Source organism: Phodopus roborovskii, unplaced genomic scaffold (assembly GCF_943737965.1).
Source record: "Phodopus roborovskii unplaced genomic scaffold, PHOROB, whole genome shotgun sequence".
Classification (NCBI taxonomy): Eukaryota; Metazoa; Chordata; class Mammalia; order Rodentia; family Cricetidae; genus Phodopus; species Phodopus roborovskii.
The window spans coordinates 1448586-1471016 of NW_026125680.1; the positions used below are offsets into that span (position 1 = coordinate 1448586).

The following is a 22431-nucleotide window of genomic DNA, read 5'->3' on the forward strand; positions in this document are numbered from 1 at the left end:
AAGCCCCCCTTTTTAAAGCAAGCGCACCAAGCGCGCTTCTCTCTCTCTCTCTGGCCCCCTCTCTTGGTCTCTCTGCTCTTTTTCTCTTTCTCTCTCTCCCCTGCTTTCGGTTGGCTACCAGCTTACCCCCCTTTTCTCTCCCCTCTCTCAATAACCTCTACGTGGGCGCTGAGTCTCGTGTTTGTGTTTCTTAGGCATTAATTGTATCAAAAGAACAACACTATGATTCTGTTTGATTTTAGAGAAAAGTTGAGAGAGGGAACAGGATTTGCCCAAGGTCACACTGTCTGAAAGGTAGGCAACACGATCTTTAGTCAGAAAGGTCAGAATTTGTATATAGAGCCAGGTTCTTCTATTGTGATAGAATCAGGAATCACACATTAAAAAAAAAAAAATATCAAAGAACTTCCAGGAGTGATTCTGAGGGACAGCCAGCTTAGAATAGGGGAGAGGTAGCATTAAGATCTGCTTAGGCCATCTTTTATCCAAACTGGAATTCCCCAAAAACTGCCTGATTGAAAGAAGACAGGCAGGCTAAGTGTGGTGAAGCCCACCCACTTTCCTAGTGGACTCTGGATCTGAAGCTTGAGCTCACAGAGATCTGTTCCTCAAGGAAGAAGTGCAGTGCAGTAGAACCTAATGAACTATGTCCTGGGGGTAAATTTTCTCAGACCTGCTCAAGCTAGAAATAATAGCAAGGGTCTAGACTTGCAGGGTATGCATAGATGGGCGGGGTAATGAAGGTTTCTGCAGCTAGACTCTTGGGTAGTGTGGGTGATCCTACCTCCTAGCTCCTGAAGGACTGGAGAAGGGGACACAAAGCTGGCTGGAAGTAGCAGCATTAGTTGTCATCTCTCTTACTGGCAGCCTGGCCTTTGCATGTATCCTGTCACCCTAACAATTCCACGCGGTGGGTTTGGACTCCCATTGAACGTTCTTCTGCTTGTGCTGTTGGTGTTCCCTTTCTCTCGCTTCTCTTATTTCTCAGTGTTTGTCTTAGTTCCAAGTTCCTACTACTTACCTTTGTTAAGCCAATTCTGATTTGGGATCCTTTTGGTCTTACCGATGATGCAAACTACCTAGCTACACAATACTGTATTGGATTTGTCCTCTTCTCTGCAGTTGCCTGAATGGATGACAACCACACACCCTGGACTCTCCCACCCACCTGGTAGGACAACCTGTTCTAAATAGATATTCTTATGTACCTGGGGATCTTCATCTTTCTCTGGCATTGGACCGAAATGATTAAGTATCCGAGTCTTCAGAGATGTTTTGAGTGAATGAAACCATGAAGATGCTTGCTCGTACACACAGTTATGTAACCCCATGAGTTCAGCACAATCTTCTCCCTGAACCTGAAAATATCAAAATGAAAGTGAAGCCATCTCTACCTTTTCCATCCACCTCAGAGTTGTTTTGACATCTGACCCTCTTTTGAGAATCTGACTGGCTTTTCTGTCATCCATCTGGCTTTCTTCCATGTAAGATATGGAATACCCAGTAGCCAGATGCTGGATGAAGAATCAATATGGCAGAGAGAGCAGGAAGATAAAAGAGTTAACTGAGAAAAATGCCTGGAACAGCAAGCGTAGAGACAGCTAGAAGCTTCAGCTAGCCCGGATGATTGCATACAATTGAAGTGTATCATGCATCGCACTGGGTTATACTTTTGCCACTTTCATCTTTCATTTTCACATGCTCTTCTTTCTCAACCATTGGGAAGATATGGATATATCTTTGCCTCAGTATATCTTCAAGGTCAATGAATGTATCCATTTATCCATTAATCATGCATTACCTACTACATAAGTAATATAAAGGAGCATTGGATTATTGACATCTTCATCTACCCAATAGCTCAGAAAACCAAGAATTGAACATGTGACTTTTTTTTTCCTTTGGGGTTGGTGAATGACTTTTATTTAGGAATAGTGTTCTTGGGCAAAAAACAAATAAAATAAAAATATTTTAATCTACAATAATCTCAAAAGAAATGTATTCGAAAATATAAATCAATCCATAGTTAAAATACTTATGTGTAGACCCCAATCTAAATTTTGAGCCCTTGGTGTCCCTAGCAGAGACCTAACTCAGGCTGAATGGGCCCAGAGATTAGTTGGGACAAGCATGAAATACAACCACAATTCAGCAGCTAATTAGGGAGAGGAGGAGAGGTAGAGGAGGGAGATGGAGGACTATGGATGCACTCCAGTAGCATTCATCCAGTATCAATTTGGTGAGAAATCCCAAGCCCCCAAGACAATTCTGAGAAACCCCTTTGCAATCATATTTGTATTCCAAGCTACAGTGATAAAATGACTTTTAGGTTTTCTTGGCACTAGTCACACTTACCTTTTGATCCTCAATATATTCAATGTCAGCTGTGTTGTAGCCATCCCTCTGGCCCTGATGGAGTACCTTGAAACGTCTCTTGCCTATGCTGTCAACCACTGATCGGCCATCAGCAAAGAATTGGACATTTCTGATCTCTAAGATGCAGCCATATTCTGCAAACCTGTTTATTGAGGATCAAGTCCAGAGATAGATTGTTGATGAGTTCTATTATTTTGGTCTAGACCCCAGCCATTCCTAGCACCTTGTGCTGTTTGCTATAGGACCTTTGTGCCATGATCTACAACTGCAGCTGTATAACAGGCAGCATCTATTTAAAAAATTCTGAACTTAATGGTATATTTGTTATCATTTGTTGAGCATATACTATGTACAGTGCTATGGTTTAAAAGTTTGTCCTTCTCAAAGCTTGTGCTGGAATTTAATTGCCATTTTAACACAGTTAGGAGGCAGTACCTTTAAGTAGTGATAAGGCCATGAAGGCTCTGCCCATGTGAGTGGGTTTAATTACTGAAAGATTGTGTTCATTATTAAGAGAAGCATTGGACTTCCCTTCTCTCTTTCCATTTGTCTTTCTACCATGTTATAACACAAGGCCTTATCACATCCTGAACATTATTGCATACAATGATCGTCCTAGCGACAAAGGAGGCTGTTAACAGGTGAATCACCCATTTTGAGGCTTGCTCCAGCAATGCAATCCTACCTGGTCTCAAAATAAAATCAAACAAGCTTGTAATATAACTCAATAAGAGAATATTTGCTGTGGTAGTTTGAATGTAATGGTTTCCCATAAGCTCACAGGGAATGGCACTATTTGGAAGTGTGGCCGTGTTGGAGTAGATGTGCTTTTGTTGAAAGTGTGTCACTGTGGAGGCCAGCTTTGATGTCTCATATATGCTCAAGCCACATCCAGTGTCTCAGTCCACTTCCTGTTGCCTCCTGATCAACATGTCTGCCTGCATGCTGCCATACCCTAACATGACCACAATGGACTAAACCTCCAACTGTAAGCAAGCCACCCCAATTAAATGTTTTCCTTTATAAGAGTTGTTGTGGTCATGTCTAAGTAAGACACCTGCCTAGCATGTACAAGGCTCTAGATTCAGAAAAAACACCCAACTGTTATTAGATGCTGTCACACTGGCTGTAGACTTCATAGCCTTGATAATCATAGTCATAGATTTCTATTGCCTGTGGCAGCCCACACCAGTAATCCTTACATTTGCGAGGCTGAAGCAGGATTGCCATGAGTTTGAGGTCAGTCTGGGATACAAGGTGACATCCAGGTCAACTTAGGCTACAGTATGAAGCCCTGTCTCAAAAAATTCTATTGCTTATAAATTACTTAGTATACAGCATGTTATAGTATCCCAAATGGACTCATTTATACAGGAATCATGTTTAGTGCTTGGAGTGCATCAATAACATAATTTCTCTCAATAAGCAAGGCCTGTTAGGTAGGCATATCCTCATGTCCACTTAACAGACAAAGAAAGTGGAGACAGAAAGGTTAAATGATTTGCCCAACATCGAAGACACTCTAAGGCCAGCACTCAAATATATAAGTGGGCAATTTAGCTCTTGGGCTAACACTCTTAACAAGACAAATTTGTTTGTTTCTGTTTTTTTTTTTTTTTTTTTTTTTTTTTGTGGTTTTGAGATAACCTCTTGCATATTCCATGCTGTCCTTGAACTTCATATGTAGTAAAGGGTGATCTTAAATTTTGTGTTCTCTTGCCTACACCTCTCCCCTATTGGGATTGTAGGTGTGCAACATGACTCCAAGTTTATGTAGATCAATCCCAAGGCGCTGTGACTGGTAGGTAGGCTGTATTATAGCCCAAGCCCACAAAACAAGTTTTATAATGTATGGCACCTGCTTAATGAAAGATTATTTCTAGGGTTATTTTAAATAGGAGCCTCTCATACTGTAAAGCAGACACCAAAGGGACTATGATACTCACAGATATTTTTATGTTCTGAGCTGGCTAACCTCATGAACTTGTTGATCCCACCTCTAGAAGCCCTCCAACATGAAACAGAAATCCCTCTCTACCTAATTTTTCTCTTCCCTAGGTCTCCTCACTTACCCTTTGACAGGATCTCCAAGGCACATACCAAATTGTTTTGTGCCTGTCTCAATACATCTCCGAATCATTAGGCGATAACAAGGCTCAAAGATGTGCAGGGGACAAGGAACGGTGGGATAGGCCATAGTACACACGAAAATAGGCACATTCTTATTTAAGCTGTTGGGAAGAGAAGATGAGATGGATCTCAAACCAATGGGGCTGAGTACAGATAGTTTGGTCAAATGTCATGATATGATTCTTTTGGAGTAAGACAAGGAGTCATCAACATTTAATTGGTGATAGGAAAACACTGAAATGCAATTGATGCTGTAGGCCAAGTTCCATGATCCAATGCAGGGACTAGCCAAGTCTGAAAACCTAAACTGGCATGGCATGTATTCTAAGTTTGTTCATTAGATATCTACTACCATAATACTGTGGGTGACAGTATGCTGCTCCTTCCTTTCTTCCCCATCCCTCTCCATTTCTCTGCCCAAATGGATCAATTCAGGCACTTTGCTTGAGGTATGAAGAAGGACACTTATGGTATAAATGTACTCAGTTTTCCAGAGAGACATTAAAAACTTCCTTTGACATCCTTTCATGTGTCTCAAATTGGCCAAGACTTTCAGGGACCTTTCAGAGCAGACCTAGCTAGGAGTAGCCAGCTAGAGACCACCAAGAAAAACGTATCCCAATGATGCTCAAATGCTCATGGACGTCAGAATAACGGGGCACCCTTAAATCTAGATGACTGGGCCAACACACCTTCAGAGATACTGACGCATGCATGCAACACAGGAATCTGCTTTTCAATAAATACCCTTGAAAACTCAGGCACATGGCCATATGGCGATACCCCAGCTGGGTTAGCTCTTCATAGATTATAGTCTCTGACTCATGGAGGAAGTCCAGTGCAGGGAAACTGCACCTAAATGGTCCAAGAAATGTAAGGCCATCTGTCTAAATCTTAAAGGGGGCTAGGTCTGAGATGCCTTTAAAGAGAAAGCCCCTCAGTATGTCCTACTCTTGACTAATACAATCTTAAGTGATAGCTGAGAAAAGGACTCAGAGAGATGAAGGCAGCCATTCTCAACCTATGATGCATGACCCCGGGGGAGGGGTGTCAAACAACCCTTTCACAAGAGCTGCATATCAGGTAGTCTGCATATCAGATATTTACACTCTGATTCATAACAGTAGTAAAATTACAGTTAAGAAATAGTAACGAACTAATTTTACGGGTGAGGGTCACCACAACATGAAGAACTATAGTGAAGGGTCACAGCATGAGGAAGTTTGAGAACCACTGTGCTAAAGAGTAAAGGAAGAATTAGGAAACAGATAAAACTGTACGGACTAATTTCATCATGATAATCAATGAGAAACAAACAAGTCTAGTCTCTGAGGAAACACATGCCAAGGGAAGACATATGCACAGCAGCAGGATGCACAGTTCAGAAACAGTTTCTTCCCAGAGGGCATATAAACAGAAATGATTTTTCCCTCAGGAAGCAGTTCACTTTCACAATGCTGTGAGAAGCCTTCAGGAGGGCAGGGAGATGGGCAGCACCCTGATGTGCAGAACTTAGTTATTATTTCCTGCCCCCTTTTTTTTTTTTTGCTAAGTGTACAACAGTCAGAGCTCCTGAAGATCTGATTATGTCTCCATCCACACCCTTGGCCTCTCACACCGTGTGTGGCAGAGGAAATGCACAGTGAGTACAGGCATCATTGCCATTTACTAAGTGCTCGCTGTGTACCAACACACCTTGGTCTTTAGAACAAGTCTATAATGTAAGAGCTATTATCTTCAAGTCACTGGCAAGGAAACTGAATCCCAAAAAGGTTAAATGGCATGTCCATGACCATGAAACATACTTAGTGATAGAACTAGCTCTTAACCCCAAGTGTGGCTCGCACCACTGTTAAAGCACCCATCACCTGCTTGAAGGCATCTTCCAGTTGTCTCCTAACTAAGCTACTTCTTAACTCACTCCTGCCCATAGCATGCATTTACTAGTGCTGATATGCTTCAGGTGGCTCTGTGGTTTGGCTGATGAGCTTCTTCAAAGACATGCTGGTAAATGTTTAACAACTGCTTCTGAGTGGAATGGCGGACTATCTGTAGCATTTGATGAATTCCATGATGTAAATAGTCTCACCACAGCCATTTCAAACTAGTATTGAACAAGGAGTTGGTAACAAATGTGCACGTTTTCGTGAACTGATGTGCATGAAGTGGAAAATAGAAACAGGAAACATGCATGTACATACTTAGAAAGTTCTTCCATTTCCTCCTCATAAAGCCTCCTTCGTTCCTTGAGTTCTTCTGGCAGGAATTTAGCTATTAGTTCTTCCATTATTACATTTTTGCTATACTTTCTTGATGGCAAGCACTAGAAATGGAGCAAGGCAAAGATATATTTTACAGTCCTACAGAACAACATAGAGAATTGTGTAGCTCAGACATAGTCTGATATAACGCAGATAATAGTGTGTTGTAATTTGTACCCACAATTTGGAAGCTAATACAGCCATATATATCATTTGCATGTTAGAGCTTTGATTATCTTAAAAATATGCAATTGAACATTTATAATTAAGAGTATTTTTTAACCAAGAAGAATATTATATTAAACTTTTGAAAATCTCACAGATGACCTAAAGCTTTGGTTTTGAGATATTCATGTCTGAGCTAAAGAGGGGAGGATCATAATTCGTGTTCACCTTATCATTACAGCACGTTACAGGGATGTGCTGAAAGACTCTAGTCAAAGGTTTCAGAGAGCATCCTGTCCTGCCCTACCCTACCTCCACTCCAAATGAATGTCCAGCTTCTAGATATTTCCAAGTCTCTACATCTTAACTGTAGTCAAAATAAAAACCATACATACACTAACAGCCATAAATAGTTGATTGTATAGTTTCCAATTTATGACACCATTTAGGTATCACTGAAATTCAGAATCAGACTTAGGTTAAAATATCACTAGTTTACCCTTCCTAAACATCCCTACCATATGTATATCCAGAGATCTACGAGCATTGTGTATTTAATAATATGGAGCAAACAATGACTGCTAAAATATCTGGAAACTAGAAGAGAACCTATTACCTCCACTTTTCTAAATCAGCACAATATACTTATAACTGTATTCTAAATACTTATTCTTATACTCACAGATAAGCACAGTTCTCACCTCTCACCAAAGAAGTTTCTCTTTCCAGCAGGCAGAAACCAGTACAGAAAGCCACAACTGGTCACAAAGCAGAGAACAGTCCCCCATGGGGTGCTCATGTTCCACTGATACAACTACAACACAACCCCTACATGTAAGGCTCAGGGCATCACAGAAGAGGGGGCAGAAAGGTTGTAAGAGCCAGAGGACTAGGATGTGTGCTTTCTTCTCTATGTGACAGGAAAGTTGTACCCATGAAACCTGAACAATAACAGTTCTCTAAACAAGACTCAAACAAATAACAACACCAGAAAACTTGTCAAAAGTGTATGGAGGAAATCCCATAAGGCCCTACTCCTAGATGAAGAGTTACAGGAAACTAATGGCTGCTGGGAGTGGAAGAATCAGTCTTCTCCAGGAAGAAGCCCCCTAATTGGTTATCCAACATTAGTGGTCAGCCCTAAGAGCATATGAGCAACAATAAATGGACTCGGGATGTTGTACTTACGTATTTATATGCACACATATATGAAACAATAGAAAATAAGAGGGCACAAAAGTAAGAGGGAGTAGGGGAAACATGGGTTGGATGGAAAGTGAGAGGGGAAAAGTAAATACAGCATTAATATGAAATTCTCAAATAATGCTGAATAAAAAATAAATATCTACAGAAAATTGATTGCTGTGGGACTCAGCAGAGGGAGCTCCTGAGTTCCAAATTGCTGGCTTCAGACAATTTTGCTTCTTCCCCAGGAGTCTCTATTCTGCAATGAACATGATTGGAAATTGCAATGCTTTGTTAAATGGTGTAAGTATGGCCCTGTATGAATACAGGGGTAGATGAGAATATCTTTTAGCCTCTGAGTTTGAGATCCCATAGCTTCTGCTTACTGGATGTCTTATCAGCTACTGCCATTGCCTGGCAACAGGAAAAAAATACTCCACAACATCCAGTTCCAGGCTTTAGGGGAAAGCAGTGACTCAAAAGGTAGCCAACCTAAGGGAGAAAGTGATCCCTTCACTGAAACAAAACTCCAGGAAGTGGGCACCCTAAAACGATAACAGTGATTTTCTCTAGAGGCTGAGCATATGGTAGAGTTTTTTCCTTAGTGTGAACTTTGTGGTTTTAATACAGCACGGATGTCTTCCTTAAACAGAAGGACCATGGAATTCTTATATAAATCAGGTTGCAAATCCCATCTCTTTATCTAAGAAAAGCACTTTGCAAATCCCGATACACATTCCCAAGGCTACCCTGGATGATGGGTTCACTCCAGCTCCTTATTGTCAATGTCAGGCTCAACATACACGTCTCTGGACCTATAGGAACCTACGTCCCTATTATTCCTGAGACAAGGTCTTCCTGTGTGTCTCAGGTAGACATTGAACTCACAATGCTCCTATCTCATCTTCCCAAATTCTGGGACTACCAGCATGCATTCCCATTCTCTAGAGATAACCTGGCACCTGCAAGCTCTCTTCAAGAATGATAAGCAATATTAATGCTGTTTTAAAGCTGAGAACCCCAAGTCTCTGAAGGAAAGAAAGCAAGACAGATTCCTTTCTTTTGCCACAGGAAACCCCATAAGGCACACTTGAAGATGTAAGCTTGTGTGGTTAATTTTAAAGAATCTGAAGTCCTCAGAGCTTTACAAGTTGCCAAGTAACTGCTAATAAGAACAGTGGCTCCTGAAGAGTTGAAGAAAAACCACACTGAGAATCTGAGAGGGTTCTTTGAGGGGGTTGTGGCTGGGCCTTAAGCAGCTGACCTCATTAAGCACAAATAAGCATCATGGTGCACAGAAATCAGAGCTATCTAGTTCAAGGAAAGCGGAAACAAAATTCACTCAAGATTGTTTATTCGATACCACAATGGGACCAGAATCAAGATTTGTGTTTATCATCTATTTCGTGTTTTTGTTTCTAACACAAATGAGCTTCATTTGTTATTGAAAAGCTAGAAGCTGCCTCATTTTCCTGAAGGACTTTGAGGAGGAAGGATGTCTAGGAGACAGCAGAAATAAACAGATGGTAAGGGGGTGTATTTTGGTCAAGCACAGTACAGTGACTTAGGATCCAGTTGAGCACGGAGTTAATACAAAATAAGCTAATGCAACCAAGGAAGAAAGAACAGTTTACCTGTAAAAGAACGTCTTTGCACAGTGGACACTTTGCATTATGATCTAGGCATCTCTCAAGACATTTCAAGCAAAAGGTGTGCCCACAAGGTGTTGTGACTGGCTCATAGAATAATCTGAAATTTAGGAAATGAAATAGGAGAACACTGTAATAAGATTAAAAAAAAAAAAAAGACAGGGACATTCATGGTTAAGTTTTCACAGAACTGTTGGTCAAAACCTGTGGGAGGGGTACACTTTTTGCTCTTCATCACTGGTACTGTTACACCTCAGGAAAGCATTTTCCTTTTCATTCCTGAACTATATATAGAAAGATACATAGGTTCAGATTTAGGGCATAGCTAAATCATTTTGTAACGTTAGTCCCAGCGTTTTCCTGTCAAGTCCAAGAAAAATTCAGATTAGTACTCAGAGTGTCTGCTACTAAAAATTATTTAGCCAGCCTGCTTACCTGAGTATATTGTAAGCACACAGATACACATGGAGCGATACACACATACATGCACACACATAGACCTGTACATCACATTACTACGAGGAAAAATTAAATTTGTTTGCTAATTTTATTCTTTTATTCATTTAAGTGACAAATGGTTCCTGAAGGATCTTACAACTGTAGCAAACATGTGCCTGCCTTTTTTGTGGATAATTTTATTTGCAGTAATAGGTAATATTGTTAATACACTTGCTCCTACCAATAGATACATGAAATATGTGCATATATCTACCTATATTCTCACATATAAAATTATATTCAGGTGTACCATATTTTCAATAGATCTCATTTTAATTGCATTTGGGAGGGAGGATATTTTTTAAATCAGTCTGTTTTGCACACTCAGAGGTGTGTAGATTTACTTTGTGTAAGGAGAGGGTCACCCAAGAAGTGATGACCAGGCTGGAGAAACCCACAGAGACAGCTGACCTTTACAAGAAGGACCTCAAGGACCCCAGTCTGATAGCTGGAAATCCAGCATCGGACCAACCCAGACCTCCTGAACGTGGTGTTAGTTGGGAGGACTGGGCAGTCTATGGGGCCTCTGGTAGTGGATCAGTATTTATCCATAGTACACAAATGGACTTTGGGAGCCCATTCCACATAGAGGGACACTCTTTCATCCTAGACACATGGGGGAGGGCCTGAGCCCTGCTCCAAATGATATGGCAGACTTTGAAGACTCCCCATGGAAGGCCTCACCCTCCCTGGGGAGCAGAAAGGGGATGGAATGGGGGTTGGTGGAAGCAGGGGAGGATGGGAGGGCGATGGATTTGGGATTGACATGTATAACAACCTTGTTTTAAATTTAAATGAAAAATATTATCATAAAATAATTTAAAAAGAGGCTCAGCTGAAGCAGGACCAGGAGTGAGGTGATCAGCTGGTGGTGACTATAATAGATGGAACCATTATAGATTTAAGGAGAAATCTGGCACTAGGGAAATGCCCAGAGATCTACAAGGATGACCCCAACTAACAATCTCAGCAATAGTGGAAGGGATATCTTAAATGCCATTTCCCAATAATGAGATTGATGACTACCTTATATGCCATCCTAGAGCCCTCATCTAGTAGCTGATGGAAACAGAAGCAGACACCCACAGCTAAACACTGAGCCGAACTCCTGGAATCCAGTTGCAGAGAGGAAGGAGTGATGAGCAAAGGGGTCAAGACCATGCTGGAGATACACACAGAAACAGCTGACCTGAACAAGGGGGAGCTCATTGACCCCATACTGATAGTAGGGAAACCAGCATAGGACCAACCCAAACCTCTTGAACGTGGTGTTAGTTGGGAGGACTGGGCAGTCTATGGGGCCTCTAGTAATTGATCAGTATTTATCCATAGTATACGAATGGACTGTGGGAGCCCATCCCACATAGAGGGATGCTCCCTCAGCCTAGTCACATTGGGGGGGGGGCTAGGCCCTGCTCCAAATGATTTGACAGACTTTGAAGACTCCCCGTGGAAGGCATCACCCTCCCTAGGGAGCAGGGGATGGGTTGGGGTTTGGTGGGGGTAATAGGTGAGGAGGGAAGGGTATGGCAACTGGGATTGACATGTAAACAAGCTTGTTTCAAATTTAAATTAAAAAAGGAAAAAAAAGTGCAGTTCACATTTAACAAGATGATGAGCACAGAGTAAAGGGAGACAAATCTTGATCAGCTTCTTTTGAGTTCCCAAGAGTGCTCAATTTAGAGCAAGAGGTTGTCAGCCTCATAATATATGGTATCACACATATTTAATTAGAGGTCGATACAAGAAGAGATCAATGATTTGAGGAGCAGGAGGACGGGGCACAAGAGGAGTTGGAGGGGGAAAGGGAGAGGTGGAAATGACGTAAATACAGTACTCAGATATAACATTCTCAAAAAAATCAATTTTAATAAGAACTATAAACATTTGGTGAGTCTTAATACAACCCAATGAGTTATTTTATTGGTTGATTTGTTTGAGGAAAAACTTGGCAAGATGTTTCTAGATGCAATATGGAAATGCAAAGGGCTGCAAGCCAAGACAAATCTGAAGAACAAGGATGTGGGAGGACTTGGTCCATCAAGCATCAGAACTTATTACAAAGCCATGATGATTAAAACAGTGTATACTAACACAGGGATAAATAGATCCATGGAACAGAATAGAAAGCTCAGGAATAGACCCGGGCTTAGATTCTGGACTTGTGACAAATGTAACATTTTAAAACAAGGCCATAGGAGGATTTTTAATGCAAAAAATAGCATTCTGTATAAATGCTATAAATCCTATAATGGCTATCTGTACTGGGAAATGAAAGTAGTCCATCATTTACATCATACTCAAAAAACAATTCCATGTGATCTGAAAAAATAAATCTGAACAGAAAAACAATGCAGCATTCAGAACATAAAGAGAACATCTTTATGTCACAGAACTAAAAATAAAGGAAACTCAAAGAAACACTAAATATAAATGAAAAGATTCCTGATTTCAAGTGCTCTAAAATTAAGAGTTTTGAAGTTTATCTAAAAGCATAACTAAAAGGGTAATCAGGCAAGTTACATAGCAGGAGAGAGTGTTTGCAATACACAGGTAAGAAAAAGCTTGTATCTAAAATATACCTAAGTTTGTAAGAAAACCCACTCAAGCAGTAGGAAAAATAAATAACTTAGTAGAAAAATGGGCAAATACTGGCACATGCAAAAGCAGTGGCCATCCATGACATTTCCAAACTAGAGCCAACCCAAGCATCCACCTAGGATAGAATAGAGACTGTGGACACTCACACGATGAGGACTATGTGCTAATTAAACTGAACAAACTTCACTTACATGTTGATACTGAGTTTAAAAGAAGCCCTCATCTAGTAGCTGATGGAAACAGAAGCAAACACCCACAACTAAACACTAACCCGAACTAGAATCCAGATGCAGAGGGGGAGGACAAGACGAGGTTACAGAAACACATACAGTTGACCTGAACAAGGAGGAGCTAACTGGCCTCCAGACTGATAGCTGGGAATCCAGCATGGGACTGACTCAGACCCCCTGAATATGGGTCTCAGCTAGAAGGACTGAGCAGTCTAAGGGACCTCTAACAGTGGAACCAGGATGTATCCCTGGTGCACAAAAGGACTTTGGGAGCACATTCCCCATGGAGGGACGCTCCCTTAACCTAGAGGCTGGGGGGGGGGGCTAGACCCTATTCCAAATGACTTGACAGATTTAGACGACCCCTCCTGGAAGTGGTAGTTATGGCTAACTCATGGCCCAGATTACACAGCTAGCTAGTGGACAGAAAGTTTGGAATGTTCTTCCTCCTTCAGTCTACAAGACAGCCAGGACTACATGCATCCATGTTTTCAAATCCGTTCCAGCCAGCCAGCCAGCCATCTGAGCATGCACTTTCACAAGCACTTTTCTCCTCCCCTTTCTGTCACTGCCCCTCCTTTCTCTGCTCTCTAGAAAGAAAGACACCAAGGGGTTTTTTGTTTGTTTGTTTGTTTGTTTTTCCTATGAAGGTACAGGCAAGTACTAGAATGTCTGTCCCTTTTCCATTTAAGATAAGGATTTTGAAAACACTTCAGGGAGGCAGTTATAAATCAGAGCAGGGCCAGCTTGTGTCACAAGGAAGCATTCCACATTATCAGAGTGACAGGCGTAAACAATAGTAAGAAAAAATGCCCTCCGTTGTTAGATGTCAGTCCAGATAAAATGTCTGGCTTATCTGAAAAGGGCTATCTTTTCCTACCAGCAACAGACAGCCTTGCACTGTGTTCTTTTGCTATCAGATTATAGCAAAGAGAGAAAAGGAAGCGGGAGGGAAGAGAGACAGAAAGAAAAGTAAACTGCCTTAATACCCAGTGACTTAGGGAGCTATAACTAGATTACATAAAAAATGATCCTTTTGCTTATCATCAGTGTCACTGGGCCACCAGAGAACTAGTTCAGGTAGCAAATATTCTCACTTCATATCTCAAAATGTAGTATCATTACAGCATTACAGCAGCCCAGGATGGGCCCCAGTGGCTAGGGTGATAATAACATGCCAGGTAAACCTCAAGGAGAATGTCATGCCTCCAATGATTGCAGGGCAGGGTTCTGAGGAGTTGGGGTTAGGGGAGGCATCCTTTAATAGAGGTCTTCCAGTTCAGCAATGGAGACTTGGAGACTAAAATGATTTCATTGATATGCTCTCCAATTACCCTTCCGTTAAAAAATAGGGCCTCATGTAGCCCAGGATAGCCTTAACACACTGTGTGGCCCAAAATGACCTTGACCTCTTCACCCTCCTATATCTATTCTCCAAATACTGGGATTACTTTGTGCACGTGTGCCACTACACCTGGCCTCCATCCATATTTTCCCTGTGAAACTTAAAACCCAATCAACTTTCTCTCTAGAATCAAAATGTATAAATTCATGGTTTGTCTAACTTTTCTCTGCCAGGGCAATACCACAGACTTAGATTTCAGTCTAGAATCTTAAACAGATGGTACAAATTTCTAATTCATAGCCAAACAGCTTGAAATTATCTGTAATTTTAGACCTGTGATGATTAATATCAATTGTCAGCTTGGCATGATCTAGACTCACGTAAGAGATGAACCTCCAGGATGCTTGTGAGAGTCTATCTACATTAGTTTAGGTGGAAAGGTGCATTTTAACTGTGGCAGTGTCATTCCATGGGCTGGGATCTTAGACTGACTAAAAAGGAGCCAGTGAACTGAGCTGAGTGTTGGCATTCATCACAGGCTGTTTCCTGTGTATTGTGAAATCAATGTGAGCAGCAGGACTCCTGATCTTACAGCCACACTTTGCCCACCTGCTGTTATGCCTTCCTTACCATTGAGAGAATAATCCAGGCCAATGGTAAACCAGAATAAACATTTCCTCCCTTAAATCGCTTCTGGTCAAATATTTAGTCAGAGCAACAAGAAAAGTAACCAAATACAAAGCTTCTCCTCCAAAGACACATGAGGGCCAAAACAAAATCCAACAACAACCCTGACAAAAATAGCAATGGCTACAAGTGGGCAAAAAAACTCTTCACTGCTAGGAAAATACAGGTGGAGGCATCTACACAAAACAAATTCGGTCAGCATCTGATGTGTAACTGACAGACAAACCCTATTGGAAGAGAAGCTGCATGTTTCTTACCAAGGGCTGAAGTGTTAAGAGCTTCAGATCAAAGAGCCCTCTAGGCTAGCCAGGTTTCTTACACCACAAGGCAGTGAGAGTCTAGCTATAATTTAGTAGCCTACATAACAGCTACTCTGGGCAAAGATGGAATGAGGGGTCAGGAAGAGAGACACAATGGCTTTTAAGCTCAGGGGGGTGTGAACTACACCGGGTGCTTATACTCTGTGTGTTTATTTCTTGGACCAAATTCCTAACTCTTCTACAAAGTCCCTTGTGATTAGGGACAAAGAAGATGAAAGAGGAAAAGAAAGGGAAGAGGAACAAAGGAATTTCAACCCCGGGATTTTTATTCCACAGGGAAAACACAAACAGGATGAGTCTGTATGTTTGATTTTGTGTTGCTGGGATTTTGGCAGGAGTGTTAAGGAGGGTTAAGCAGAACAAAGACCCGCTCTTTCTGAGTAAGCTAAATGAAATCTACTTCACAACGCCCATCATGGGGTTTAGAGATGCAGCACTGGTGTGGTGGCCAAACAGCCCATTCTCTGATTGAAAGCAGCTTTTGGCTATCTTGTACCTTGGCTTTAGCATGATGCACTTACTTCTATGTTGCGAGGGTCTGGATGAGTGGTAGGAAGGGTCTGCTTCTACAGTTCATCCCTCTCTAGTCCACACCACCTAAATAGACTCCTGACAGTGTGTTTGAAGCTGAGTTTGATGACATCTATGCTGTGTCTGCTCAGCTGGCTGAGACCTGCTTATGCTTATGAAAAATCTTGCTGTTACAGATTATTGTTAGATTACTATTATTGTTGTTGTTATTGTGATATTGATTATTGAATCCAGAACCTCATGAATGGTAGCAAAGTACTCGGCCATTGAGCTACTACTCCCCTAGATCCAAGTATATTTTCTCTAAGAAAAGTCCATGGTTCAGGTAAGAGTTGCTGTTTTCTTATTCAGATAATAATAAAAAAAAAAAAGTCATATACACTCACATGACCAAAAGGAAAGGAATAAGAGCTTGCAAGGGACAGGCAAACATTTGTTCAAGTGTATCGGTATCTTCTTAATACTTTTGTAGACAGTCTTAATACTTTTGAGAATCTAAAAAAAGCTTCATACTTTTATCTCAGAACCCCTCCCCCCCCACACACATACACTTTTACAAATCACTTCACTGAATCCATGGATCTATTTGAATGCATACATAGAGCTTCCTCAGAGGTCTGTGGTTCTAACATTAAAGACATCTGTGTATGGGGGAAAAAAACAGTTAATTTTTTTGATTACTTACTGTTTTCCAGGCACTATGTAGGCATTAAATAGCTTTTCTGAATTAATCATCACAACCTATGAAGTTCATTCCACTGTTTTCTACTTTACTAAAGAAAAATTAGTGACAGCAAATGTCACTTGCTCTAGGACAGAGTCTGTAGATGGAAAGAGCTCAGGTTCAAACATTGGCTTCAGAGCGCCTTCTCTCAGCTACTAAATCACAGCTATAAACTGAAATACACTTTTGAATTTCAAGGTGGTCACTCAGACCACAATCACAGAATCTGTTCATTTGTTCTTGAAGTGGCATATATGTATAATCAGTTCTTCAGAGACCTGAGAAACTAGAGATAACATACTAGCTGGAAGGAAAATGCTTGACCAAGTATCACATGTATTGCTCTTTAGACTGCATGAAACACAAACCAATTTTGCCTTCTATTTGGTTCTCAAAGAAGATGTGTATGCCATTGTTATTAACCCCTGAGCCTTAAGTTCTTAATTTAGTAGTTTAGATTCAGGGTCACAAGTTCAAATACCTCTAAGGCTCAAACAATAATGTGAGACAGGCTGCTATAAGTTAATGGGATCAGGACCAGCTAGAAAATATAAGTCCAGTTTCAGTATAGCCATATATAACAAAATCAAATCTAATGAGAACCAAATAGGCATGCTCAACTTGTGGCCTTTGTAGTCTTGTTTTTTTACCTTTGTTGCCTTGCTGCTCCCCAGGTCTTTCTAAGTCAGGATTTAAGGATGTAAAGGACACCATTTATAAGCTGGGGACACCAGCAGTCTTACAACATGTGATTTCCATTTCATCTGTGCAATGATTTTACATACTAACCAACTCAGTAATTACTAGAGGAAAGGCCCAGATACCAAAGAGAGGGAAAGAACAGGCAGTGATGGCCCATACCACATACCTCATACACAGTGAGCATTCAAGGTCAGATGCATCAAAAGATGCAAGCGGAATACTGATATCTGGTTTGGCCACCTCCTCAGCAGGAAGATCTGTGATTTAGAAAACAGTAGGTCAGGGTTCGATCAACCTAGTTTTACAGACAGTACTTCTGAAGAAAAATAAAGAGTTTAACTTAGTGGCTTCCTAAGCAATTGCCAATGGTATTCCCTAAAGTGGCCTCCCAGTGGTGCTTTAGCAGTCCCCATAGACAGAGAAGTTTAAGTCTAGAGTTTCCTAGGAGCACATTCCAATTCAGTAGGCAGGTCATTCAGAAGCAGCAGCAGTGGCAACTTCACAGACTGAGCCATGTCTTCCAAGCTGATATTTGGTGCTGCCAACCTTTCTTGGAGAGATAGGAAGCCATAGCTACTGCTTATCAGAACACAACTAAGTGAGACCTGACCACACCTCTCCCATCCTACATTCCCAGACCAGGGATGAGGGCAGGAAATGGTTGGCCTGGAAGAAAGTGACATGATGCAAAGCATGGGATGGCATCACTTGATAGGGTCCCTGCCCTGATGTCTTGACTATGGATGGGGATTATCTTGTAGCAGCACTTTAAGTGTGATAGGTACCCTGCACAGGCTCACAGAAACCCTACAGCAGCCCCTGGGATTTCACAGCTGGTAAGTGCTAGAGCTAGGCTATAAACTCAGAGCCAGAGGAGGCCCCAGACAGAGGATAAGTACATATGTCAGTGAGTGCACCCATCTGCAATAAGCTACTGTCTCCCTAGGCGGAATTAGTACCTTGTTTGGAGACTTTATTAGGCACGTCTGTGTCTTCTTGGATTTCATCAATTTGACAACGGTTCCTTTTCTTTTCCTGGCATTTGCCGGTCCTGATGGAGGCAGCATCCTGCTTCTCTTCTTCCTGATCTCTCACATTGTATTCTTGACTACCCACCTTTACTTGAGCTGAGTTCTCCAGGCTGCTGCTGTCTCCCACAGCTGCCACTTCCTCCTGACTAGAGCAATGTGGAAGCTCTGGATTTTCCTAGATGAAGCAAAAGCCAGATATCAGAATTGACTTGAGACCAATATTGTCCTCCAATAGTCTTACCCTGAGGGACAAAGAGAAAGCAACATAACCCTGATCTTTACTCCTGGACACTCAGTGGATACACAACTCAACAGAGGGGCAGTCATGACGCGTATTGCTCACATCCAATCTATGCCAATGACATGCCTAGCTTAAGTAGAGTTAGGGGACTTCCCTAAGCATGGACAAAAGGCACACAGAGGAAAAGCTCCCTGGGCAGGGGTGAGGGGGGAACTACAAGGGAGGTACCACTCTTCCCTCCAATCTAAACCATTTCCCAGTGCTCTGTAAGGAAATCAAAGCACTCTGTGAGGGGATATCCTGTTACTGGATACTTCCTCTCACCCTTGCTGTCATTCAGAGCCATTTTTTTTTCAAAGAACTTTAGGTGAGACTCCAGAACTATACGCTATTGTCATCAAAGCAATAGGGGACAATCCATTCCTTTTCCTCAATTTCAAATGAAAGGTCTGAAAAAGAGACAAAAATAATTTGGCATAATAGCTTGTCTCTAGCCTTTTAGAGGACTTTGTCCAGGAGAGGGATATTGGAAAGTGGAACTAGGAATAACTCTGAAGGCATTACGCAGATTGCTTGTGAAAAGCTCTCTGTAATATCAATCCATATTTGACAGCAAAATTCCCACCTTCGTTGCTTCCCCTCTACCCCTGCCAGAAACTCCAGGGAACACGGGCAAGAGGAAACAATGAAGTGGAGAACAGAGGAGAGGACATGGGTTTTCTCGGTCTATGTCCCTGTAGGTTTAGCATTTTTTAAACACTAAATTAAACAATACTCCAGCCTTGACTTTCCATGAGCCCAAAGCACACCGTCCACATAAGAACACAAGGCCTTGCAAAAACAAAGTTCGGGTGGAAATGTGCTCACTGCTTACCACCCCCTTACCCCCACCCCAGTCTGCTCATACTGAAAAGCCAGAGGTTCTGTTTCCTTAATTTTAGACTGAGCTGCAAGTGGAAGTCCCCACTCCAGGCTCTGGGGCCTAGTGTTAGCTGTCTTAGTCATGTACTTATGACCACTGGGGGCCCTCTGATTTCAGCAGACACTCTAAATTCTGCCTTTACCAAGAAAACTCAGCTGCCTTGCGTTTTAAGCCCTCTTTAGAGCAGGGACGAAAACTGGGAAGATGTAAGTATCCAGGGCTTATATACAAGCGAGGAACTTCAGGCACAAATGGAGAAGAAACTGCTCCCCAAAGGTGCCCAGGAATTCAGTGTTAAACCCTGCTTCAAGTCTGATCCTTTTGAGCCCCGACTTCTGCCCACTTACCCTGTGCTAGAAAGGCCAGCTCTTGAAGCCAATCTCTCTGTTTTCTGTTCCCTTGTTTTCCAAGAAAACCACAAGTACTTGTCTTTATTCTCAACTCAATTCTCATACCTCTGCTTTGCTATAAATGTGCATGAGAAGCCTACTTATGTGTAAGGTCTAGTGCAAGAACAAGAAGTACTCTCCATTTGCTCCCCAAATGGAGTTACCCTTGCACAAAGCTCTCACTGGTGCTCAAAGGCCATCAGCTTGAATCTTCCCTAAAGCTGAAACTCATAAGCACACCCTAATTACAGGGTTTTAGGGGAAGTGGGCCAATCTCTTTATACTTCTATTGACTCTCTCTATTTTCTGGATCTGACCAAGATTACAAACAAATTAATAAACAAACTTTTGAACTATGCCTGAAATTCCCAGTTGTAACTTTAAGCAAAGGACACAGCCATTATTGACTCCATCTTTCTATATTTTCCCCCTCAGGAACCAAAGTAGAAGAGGTAGGGCTCACTTCTCGTGTGCCCACAAAAGAGCCAAACGAAGCATCATGAACGAGCTAGGTGAGTTGAGTTTTACCTGTGACAACTTTGGTAGATTATGGCTGGTGCCTTCAGTAGCCATTGACTCTACGTGTTCCTTTAATCTAGGGTGAGGTGCCAACAGCTTCAGGATATCGGGAGAATGTTCCTGAGAATCCCCCGGGACTGATGGTGAAAAGAAACTAAAGAGAAGCTGTGACATAAAACAGAAGACTTCACTACTCAAGTTTCTACAGGTGCTAGACTAAGGTGAACGGGGGGAGGGATGGGGGACCAGAGAGCACAGCTTGCAAGGCAAAACTCCAACGAGGAAGCCTTGGAGCAGTGTCCCTAGACACACTAAGGAAAGTTTGTTGCATCAACACACATCAGAATCATCTAGGAATGGGGGAGGGATAGAAAGATTGCTTAGTCATTAAAAGCACATACTGTTCTTGCAGAGGATCTGAGTCCAGTTCCCAGCACACATGTAAGGTGGCTCACAACCACCTGGAACTCCAACTCCAGGGATAGCTGACACCTCTGACGTCCAGAGGCACCGGTACTCATGTGCAAATATTCACATAGATTCAAATGCATATACATATTAAAAAATTAAATATATCGGTTTTAAAAGAGTCATCCCAGGAGCTTATGAAAATGTCAGTTCCTGGGTCCTGCTCCAATGTCCCCAGGTCTGAAGTATGATCCAGGAATCTGGGTTCAAAGAAGGCATGATAAATGCCTTTGTTACTTAGGCAAGGTTAAGAGCCACCTCTATGGTGCCACCATTCTGCAGAAATACCTGCAATGGGGCTTTAAAATCTATCTGAACCAAAGGAAACAGAGAGGTTAAGTCAGAAGAGATGACTCCTCTACTCGTTAGTTTTAGGTCATCCTGGGAAGAGGATGCTTAAATTGAGAGAATGTCTGTATCAGATTGGCCCGTAGGCAAGTTTGTGTGGGTATTTTCTTGCTTAATGATTAATGTAGGAGGGAGCAGCACACTGTGGGTGCTGCCACCCCTGGACAGGTGCTACCAGTGTGTATGAGAAAGGAAGCTGAAAATGACCCTGAGATGTAAACCAGTAAGCAGATTCCACCATGGCCTTTGCTTGAGTTCCTAGCTCCAAGTTCCTGCCTTGATTAAAAGTTCCTGCCATGACTTCTTGAGTGACAGACTGACCTGGGATGTGTAAGGAAAACCAACTCTTTCTTTCCTAAGCTGCTTTGGGCCATGGTGTTTATCATAGCAATAGAAAAGCAAACTAGGAAACCTCAGTTGAAGAATACAGAGTCAAGTCCAGAACAACTCAATGGTCAGAGAAATCCACAAATCTACAATGGGTTCCTTGCTGCTGGTTTTCTCTGTCTATCTGTTTAGATTCCCCCATCAAAACCTCTGGATTTTAATCCCTTCAGAGCTGGGGACCTGAGTAATTAAACATTAAGAAAGCAGAGCTCAGACTTTCTCTCCCCTTTCAGCCACTTCCTGATCATCTCTACATAAAATGTCAGGTTAATTTCAAGTAGCCAGGGACATTCAGGTTCACTTCCAATTGGATACACTGATAAAGGAGAAGGGAGTAGAAGAAAGGGGTCTAGGAGTTAAAGATAAGCAGGTGAGTGCAGGCTGCACAATTAGCTGTACACATTCTCACTTCAGTTCTCCCCTATGCCATCAGAGGTTAGGGACCATATGTAAGTATGTATGCATCTATGTATCTATGTATTTATCTGTCTATCTGTCTGTCTATCTATCTATCTATCCATCCATCTGCATGCATGTGAGACATCAAGAGAGAGAGCACATCAATGGGTTTCTAAAACATATTCAAATGTTTATCATCTAGTAGACCCTGCCTTGTCATGTTTGAAGACCCATTAAAGAATGCCAGGCACTGTTGTTCAGTCTCCATAGTCGGGAGTGTCAATTTAGTAAGAGAAGTTGAAAAAACACTAATCTCAAAGTTT

At 41.8% G+C, this 22431-nt stretch overlaps 1 protein-coding gene across 2 annotated transcripts in view; it reads right to left on the reverse strand.

Moving 5' to 3' along the window:
- Lonrf3 (LON peptidase N-terminal domain and ring finger 3) overlaps positions 1-22431 on the reverse strand; it is a 36181-nt gene that overhangs the window by 3798 nt on the left and 9952 nt on the right. Inside the window, exons 4-11 of one of the 2 annotated variants that reach the window (XM_051178425.1) lie at positions 20516-20671; positions 18364-18610; positions 17571-17661; positions 9752-9866; positions 6708-6829; positions 4449-4607; positions 2356-2518; positions 1209-1358 (exon numbers count right to left, since the gene is read on the reverse strand). In XM_051178425.1, coding sequence (XP_051034382.1) covers positions 1209-1358; positions 2356-2518; positions 4449-4607; positions 6708-6829; positions 9752-9866; positions 17571-17661; positions 18364-18610; positions 20516-20671 — 1203 coding nt within the window. The remainder of the gene's footprint in view (positions 1-1208; positions 1359-2355; positions 2519-4448; positions 4608-6707; positions 6830-9751; positions 9867-17570; positions 17662-18363; positions 18611-20515; positions 20672-22431) is intronic. The other variant, XM_051178426.1, reaches the window with a different exon arrangement.